Source organism: Achroia grisella, unplaced genomic scaffold (genome assembly GCF_030625045.1).
Source record: "Achroia grisella isolate CSIRO2021 unplaced genomic scaffold, CSIRO_AGI_Agris_v1 utg204, whole genome shotgun sequence".
Classification (NCBI taxonomy): Eukaryota; Metazoa; Arthropoda; class Insecta; order Lepidoptera; family Pyralidae; genus Achroia; species Achroia grisella.
In genome coordinates, this window is record NW_026712703.1 from 953,976 (window position 1) to 963,051 (window position 9,076).

The following is a 9,076-nucleotide window of genomic DNA, read 5'->3' on the forward strand; positions in this document are numbered from 1 at the left end:
TAAAATAAATAATAGAAATAAAGTAAATATATCACATAAAATAATCACAATAAATGAATGTACCAATAGTATCTATATATTTTAGAGTATAATGTCGAATCAATATGAGACAATTTGCGACTTACGTCCGTCATATAAAAAGAGATAAAGACTTATTTCAAAATATAACATTTGGTATATTATATTCCAAAAACAATATCAGAATATATTTGTCTGTATATTTACGATAACCTCAAATACTACCGATTTTCATATGAAACATCAATTAATTGTGTAACTTTATGAGGTAGATTTAAGAGTATAATTTTTTGAGGTGTTGTGTAAAATGCTTGAATTACTCTGCAAAGGCAGTTTAACGCTAGTTACAAATAATTTAGTTTGGCCATAAAGTACCTGCACATTAATTTGGCAACATGCGTGTCTCAGACTGCAGTGTCTTGGTTTAATATTTCAATGAGAATCAGCACTTGGACCGACGCCAGTCGAAATTTGGATATCACAGATGAAATTTACTAGTACGTATCTACAGATAATAGCTACTCCGAAAATTGTGAATATAATCCACATATGTAATTATCAGCAATCAAAATATTTATATAGAAAATGTAAACATCCATATTTTTGAATAACCTTTACTTTATTAGCTTTGACTCTACACTTTTTACAGAATTAGATACAAGATATATACAGTACCTATACAAGATAGATACAGTCCGCCGGCAGTTGAGTATCTCTGTTAATCACATAAAAAAGTACCTGACATGAAAAAAAAACATTTCTTGAATGTTTTTAATATTTTTCGCAAGTAAACTTTCCTCTACAATTATTATTCATGATTATCTTTTTCTGTACAATTATGAAAGTATTATTGCTCATGTAGCTGGATAAAGTTAGTTATGTTCACTTTAGTATTTCATATCAAAAAATTAGACACTTTCATGATAAACTTAAAGTAATAGAAAGAATGTTTACTGAAATTATTAATTTATATAAGCACTTTTGAACAGTCATATATTTATTTAACCTACATTCGGAACGGAGACTCATTAAAAAAAGAGTGAGCAAGAAACTAGCGTGTTGCTCTTTCAGATAAATGTCATCATATTTCAAATTGTCAATCATATTTTTAAGAATTTTATGTCAAGCAATCATAATGGAAAAAAGATGGAAGATATATATATATATATATATACATATATACCTATACTTATTTTTTTAATCTTAGTTTGCTCAGCGATGGTATAATAAATATATAATGATTATAAATAGATGAAATATTTAGCGCAACACGATGTTTATGAGATTAGAGACTAATTAATTACTCATATTTTAGATTGCACTGTAAAAATGGTTGTTTTCCATCGACTCTTTCAAACTGTGTGTGATGTGCGAACATTTGATGTTCTTTGATGTGAAAATAATTGCATACACACAAACAGTTTTCTCTATCAACATGATAATTTCTCATCAACACCCATTCGCATGTTACAATCATAAATTATAATTACTTTATTCTTCTTGATTATAAATTAATGTATGGAATCCACAAATACCTAATGATATAATAATTCAAATAAAAACATTGAGTAACCTAAATAAAAATGTACACAAGGTGTTTGTCATGAGTTTAAATAGGTATATGTATATTTATATACATATAATATACAAGGAGGTAATGATGTCAACCAAACTAATATCTTCCGGAAATTGTAGCCGGAAAGCAATAGCGCCATTGCCAAGTCTGGTCACATTTTAAACATTTTACTCCTTTAAACTACCTACACCAAAGTTTGAAAACTACAAAAAACTTCTTCCGAAGTTCCGACACACCTACCGGCTCTACAAAGGTAATGAGGCAGTTATTTCAGTGCTTTGTTTATTTACAAAATATCACTCCGTTTGAAGGCGGACCATCAAAATGAGTCGTAAAGCTGAAAATTCCATAAAAAGTCGTGTTGATGACCTCCGTAATTGAACCTCGCTCTTTGTAGCAGAGACAATGGACGGAACCCTGTGCTTTGGACACATTGATTAGAAAAAATAAACCCATAACAGTAGTCAGTGTCAAATTGAATATTCACGCTATAACTTTTGTCTGTACTATAGCGTAATGTTATTACGGTTGCATAAACCATAAACCTATGACTTCAAAGCTTGCAACAATTGCAACTATAAAATCTACAAAATTCACTTTGAATAGGTTCAGACAAACAATCATAATTCTTTACTTTTACCTAGACTTTAGGTCGACTAATATGGCTTTTAATAAACGAAACATGAAAATGAAAATATACGTAATATAAAACTTAGAAGCTGTGTTAAATATCTATTAACTTCTTGTTATCTTAACGTAATATACTTAATTATTATTTATAATTAGGTATTTAAACATCTTCTCATGTATATGACAGATAAGAGATAATGGAATCCCATGCTAAAAGCTGTACCAAGGTTTACAATAATCCTACTAATAAAAGAGTTTAGAGTGAAGCAGGGATGCCAAATATAAAAGTTTTCTCATATTATAGTAGTCTCGTGCTAGTGCTATTTTCATTCCCTAACAAGTTTACAGTAGTTTTTGTACTACGCAATTTGTTAAACTTACGGAAATGTACGATGTTAGAGAGCTAATTAATATACGTGATTTGACTTGACTTCTTCGTACGCAGCCAAATATTTTAAGGTTGGCAACCCTGAATGAAGTCACAACACCCCATACAGTTCCGTTCTCAGCTTTGAAGGTAATCCGATCCGCACTCGTTTATCTGCTGTCGAGCAATTATTGAAGCGTGAAAAGGAGCGTCCTCTTATTATTTACACTGCGTGTTGTAATGCGGGCATTCCGTTTTTTTTTTAAATATCGCATTTCTTACTGCTTTGGAATTATAAATACGTGTCAATTCATATTAAAATATTAATGTGCCTAATAATTATTTTTAACAATTTTATTCTATTATTTATGAACGGCGCAATATATCATATTCTTCCACTGATTATAATCTGCTTTCATTTCTGAGCTTACTTTCTTTTTATATATTAATACTTTTTATTGAAATGTAACAAAAAAAATCGACAAATAAAACTTACTCCAGTTAAACTCAACTAACTGTAAAATACTTGGCTTGCCCCATGTTAGGCATCATTTGTGTTAAAATATTAATGTAAATCTTCACAAGATGTTGCTTATACAGAGTTCTCTTAAACAGAGAATAGCAAGAATACAGGAGGTACTAATATATGTTTTTCCATTAATAATACAAGTAACAAACATTGTGTATAACAAACAAGTGCATTAGTAAAGCCTGTCTCTCTGAGAGCACCCTATACAGTATGTACATGTTTAAAATTTGATACTGTCACATTCTAGTCTCTTCCTAACTTAGACAACAACTACGTTCACATTATTGCATTCCTCTATTTACACATAAGAGATTCATTACCGAAAACACAGAGCCAGTATCAGTCATCGATTAATAATATTGAAAACTAAATTGATTTAAAAAGATCATGATTATAACATAACAATTAATGTTTCGATTACAGTATGCACAGCATCATCTCAGTACCAAACTTAGTAAAGCTTGTGTTATACGAACTACATATACATTATATACGTAGAAAAAACCTAGACTAATACAAATAATCACAATCATGAATGTAAAACAAATGTAAGTATAGTGCTAAGAATCGAACCCGCAACCAGTGCAAGTAAGGTGGTACGTTGAACCGCTAGACCACCGAGAATATCAGGTAAACCGCCGTGTAATAGATGGATAAATTTATCATTGCAATTCTATAACAAACTAAATAGGAATCTAAGAAAATAGGTACTATAAATATGCGGTGATAAACAAATAAAGAGATTATCTATAAAACTTCCATTAAGCAATATCTATAAATACACAGCACTTTATTGTAACAAAAAAAAACTGTGTTATTTAATAAAAGAAACACGGTTGTGATTGTGAGTTGATGGCATTAGTGAAATCGTAATGGTGGAAACGTGTCAATATGGATTAGTTCGACATGACTTTGGTACGAAGACCGCCGCCGGAGTTGAACTTTTTTTAGTTTGCCATATTTTATTATTGTATTTCCTTTTTTTAATTTCAACATTATTTTGTATTATTATATTATTAGATATCTCAGGTATAGTTAAATTAAATTACAACTTAAATCGTAACTATATTATACTTTGGTACAAAACTCTAACAGAAATAAACCATAAAAAAATCATAAATAATCATCGAAAAACGGTCACAATTAGCGATTGTATGACATATGCACAAATTACAGTCTAAATTAAAACTCCTTGTTTTTTAAGTCCAATTATGAACTAATCTAAATATTATAAAGACGGACAAACTGTTTGTACATAGATATACGAATATACTGGAATCTGTAATATATTTTATATATTAAATGTTTTTGTAATATCACGGGAGCGATAATGAAATGATAAAATACAGGCAAAACCATACCGTTTTCTTATAATAACTACTTCCTGTAAAATAAATAACTAATCGTTACTATGCATTGCTAAAAATACTGCAATACTGCAGTTAAAGTAGAGTCAAATATTTCCGGTAGACATATATTATAATTAAATCAGTAATATGTATGTACCTACTTAATATATAAAAATAATCTAAATATTGATTATTACGCAGTTATGTAGATTTAGTTTATTTAGTTATTTTCCTATTGTTAGGGTTGCCAATCATGAAACGGAAATAGAGTCAAAACAAAAATAAAATTGTTTAACCACTTCTAATAACATTGTCTGACCACGAATGAGTATACTTAATGTTCTAATATAAATATAATTTTACTGTAGTAATTAGTAATTGTACTATAAATATTTAGGTATAATTATAATACCTAACGGGAGATGATTGTTAGTACTACTAGACTAGTAGACCAATTACTACCAGCTAACAAGTCGACTTCCACACGATCCTCCCAAATAACTACATGGTTTAATACAATAGCTTAAATCATCTGACTTTATTCTTATCCATCATAGTCTACTCTCCTTTTAGCGTACAGCATCAGTATTCATCATCATAAAAATTGTTATGAGTAGAATTGAATATCATCATTAGATATCAGTAGATAGAGTTATCAATAATTTGTATTTAAAACATTTTATGTGTATGTATATATTTTATATTTTAAGTATATATCTAGCTATATGTATTTCCATAGATATATTATCTTCACTACATCTATCTATGTACCTACCTAATAAAAAAAATCTACTCACATTACATTATACATTTATATTCGTTTCTATACCTAGGTTTTATTCCTCTAATCTACAATATGTAGTAGGTACCTGTATTTATTGTTAACCGTGTTTTAACACGATTAATTTTGCAGTAAATAATAATATTTACCTATCTCGACGTCACAAAGTGGGTACCTAGTAAATACCTATCTATTTATAGGGCAGGAAAGTATAAATATATACCTAGCAACAAAATGACTGACTCATTGATAAATAAAAAATGATTAAAATAATTAATTTAAAATGTAATAGTGTTATTTTTTATTTATTAGGAGCGTAACGCGTCGCCGCTTGCATCTGGCACCTGTTTTGCCGCGTGTCTCAAATGTTTCCGTTAGCAATAAACAAACATTAATTATTACAAACATAAAGCGTCGATATGAGCGAAAAAATTAAACTTTACGCGTCCCAGGCGCATCGTCCACGGGAACATTACATTTTTAAAATCGCATCCGACCAACTACGCCGTATAGGCCTACGCGACGACGCGCGCTCCCACAACAAAACAAGATTTTTTAATCTAACTTTAGCTTTTGTAAAAATTACTATTTAAAAATTTACGCCTCGACCGCTAATTAACAGGGATTTAACCCTTCCGTCGCCGAAGCGCACTTTAAAATTTAACCCGGTGGTAATATTTGGCGCGTATTAAAATGTGAAAAATTAATGGCACGCTAACCCTCCCGGTAGAGCACTCCCGTACGCAACTAGCCGCTTCCATAGTCCTCTCAGAGACTCCATTCATAGCCCGCTGGCATTGTCGGGTTGTTTGGAAAATATATGTGACATTCAACTATTTATAAATAGGTACTGTATATATGTATGTAGATATCTTGAAAATTTAAATAATAAAATATTCATTAGTAGAGACGTCATAAAGGCAAATTATTTATCTAACTACCTTTATTGGGAATTATGATTAAGTACTCTAAATATAAGAAATAGAACAAAAAAATGTAAGTAGGTATATTATGATGTTATGTATAGATAAAAAATTAAGAAACATATTTGTGTTGCGAATTATCGGATGTTCGAAGATATTAATATATATGCCTATACAACTAAGTATAGATAAGTAGGAACGTAGGTATAGCATGGTCGTAGTGGATAATAAAAATATTCCACAAAATAAAATTCATACAAAAATGTGAAAATAAAAGTAAAGGCGAAAGCACAAACAAAACCCAATAATAAAACACTCGTCTAGACTGATGGCAAAACAATATCCTGCAAACTATAACACCTATCTAATTATAACAAATGTAACTGGAAAACTGTCACATCCACGACAACGATTGTATGCTTTCATAAACAGAACGTACCTTGCTGTGGTGCAGTCCCTGTACAGCACGTCGAAGTCCTTGCAGGAGAGCAACTTGCACCGGTTGACGCCAGGCTGGATGGCGCCCAGCCCGCGCAGGATTCGCACCTGTTCCACATTGCACACCAGCGGCACTATGTCCAGTCTTTTTAGCTTTGTGTACACTGTGTGCAGTCCGCCGACCAAGTGTTTCAGGAAGAGTTCGAACGCTTGGGGCAGACACAGCATCGTGTCGCCCTGGATTATGAACGCGGCGACCTTCTGCCCGCGGTAATCGACCAGCTTGCACTCGTTGGCCGAGGGGTCCGATGTGGAGATGGGCGGCGGGCTGCCGTACCGCGGCGGGCCGTGATGGTGCGCCGCCGCCATCAGCTCTAGCGGCGAGTGGTGCATCATCTGCAGCGAGCCCAGCAGCCCCAGCCCCGGCGGTGGCAGAGGCAGCCTCGGCGCCAGCAGCTGCGGCGGGCTGAGCGCTCGGGCCGGCGACGCCGCCTTCACCCTCGGCGAGCCCCCGGAGGATCCGCTCACCTCGCTCGCTGTCGACGCTGAGTCCACGGCGGACTCCATTCTCGTAATATCTGACTACGCACGCATCACACGCCCGTCGCGCGCGCTGTTCCGCGCAACAATAAATAAAAAGCCGGACTGGGTGAGGGCGCGGCCGCGTGCGCGCGAACGCCCCGGCGATCGGCCGCGATTGGTCGGTCGCTGTTCAGCGGCCGATTCGATTGGGCGACGCCGCCGCCGCGGTGTCTCCGCCCTTTTTTCGTTGAGTCGGAGAACGCGCGAAGAAACGCTCCTGTTTCTTTTGGCTGTTTCATGGTGCGGTCGCCCGCCGTGCGCCGGGGGTGTATTGATAAGAATGTCACCGGCAATCAATATGAGACTGGATTCCGCCGCGGATGAACGCGTGTTGTATCGCCACGCGCTCCGCAATCTCCAATACATTAACACAATAAACTAACTACATTACTGAAATATGAAGTTGATATTAACTAATAAGCGTTTCATTTCGCATCGCCTCCTCACTGACAATGAATTTGGGTTATTTATAGAGTCTAAGCAATAAAGTTTACTTTCTGCCATTTTTGACGTGACTACGGCCACAGTATAATAATTTATTATAGCAGTATCCAAAACAAGTTTGAGATAGAAGGTGAGTAAAGTAAGTTGGGATAAAGTTAATTCAGTAAGTGGTTTGATAATAGCCGTGTTTAGTTGTTTAGAGAGTTTCGTAGTAGGTATAGGCATCTATCTAGGTATATCTACCCAACAATCAATTGGTGGAACAATATTCATTTAGTTAGCTTACATTCTTACATTCTTGTTCCTCTTATTTTTCAATCTAGGCCTACCTGTGTTATACACTATGGTTGTTTGTTTGTATATGTGGGTAGGTAGGTACTAATCCATGCTTATCTCTTAGCTTATCTCAATTAATGCCTATCTGTATTAAATAAATTTAGACCTACCGCTCTCGGTAGATACTCAAGTAAGTACTACACGATATAATGATATTTATAATGATATTGATAATGATTAAGCTATATAATGTAATGATATAGATATAATTATAATAAAATGCACCTTACCTTGGTGGTCTAGTGGTTTGGTACACAGCCTCATCGACCGATGATAGCGGGTTTGCATCCTGTACAATGAAAACATGCTTGGTAGGTATTCATGGACAGATATGTCTATACCTACTGCTATTTGCATTTTTCTAAGTATTTTTACTAGGTAGCTATAGGTATTATTTATATATTTAAGGTCAAGATTAAGATCTTAATCAACTGTCCATAGTACCTAGTTACCAATGCTCTGGAAGTTGATGACTCTATGAGAATTCTTAATCTTATTTATTTATAGGTAAATATTCAAAAATTAAAAATTCTTTATTTGAGTAACACAAGTTTTACTTAGTACCTCCCTGTAGTTGTTGAACTCCTTTTTATCATAAAAATGTCTGTGCGAAGAGTTTTCAATCTTCCATAGCTCATATATACCTAGGTAGTAAGTTTTGAACTACTAATTTATATTTACTATTTATAAGTACTTTCTAATCTATTGTATTATATTTTCTATATATATATATATATATAGAAAATATAATACAATAGATTAGATATGTGTGCGTAGGTATATTTTATTGAAGTAGATCAAGAAATTAAATCATCAACCATTCCAACATATATACATATAATAACATTATTCATGGGCGTATCGACAGGAGGGCGGCAGATGCTTAGATAACGATTTCTATGTAAGTATATTATTGTATTATTTATAATTATTGTATGTATATGTTATAAATACTTATAGTATTATTATTATTAATAATAATAATATAATAATCTCAGGACAATTAGCTGAAGCTTGTGTTATGGGTACCTACTAGATAACTGTTACAAATACATAGATATTTTTTTTTTCGTAAATACATACATATTATACATAGAAAACAC

At 33.4% G+C, this 9,076-nt stretch overlaps 1 protein-coding gene across 15 annotated transcripts in view; it reads right to left on the minus strand.

Annotated features, from left to right (window-relative positions):
- The window catches only part of LOC131841918 (dachshund homolog 1), a 169,676-nt gene extending 162,458 nt beyond the window's left edge, over positions 1–7,218 (minus strand). For all 15 annotated transcript variants that reach the window (XM_059190308.1, XM_059190304.1, XM_059190311.1 and 12 more), the window contains exon 1: positions 6,613–7,218. In XM_059190308.1, coding sequence (XP_059046291.1) covers positions 6,613–7,178 — 566 coding nt within the window. In that variant the 5' untranslated portion in view covers positions 7,179–7,218. The remainder of the gene's footprint in view (positions 1–6,612) is intronic.
- Between the last annotated feature and the right edge of the window lie 1,858 nt (positions 7,219–9,076).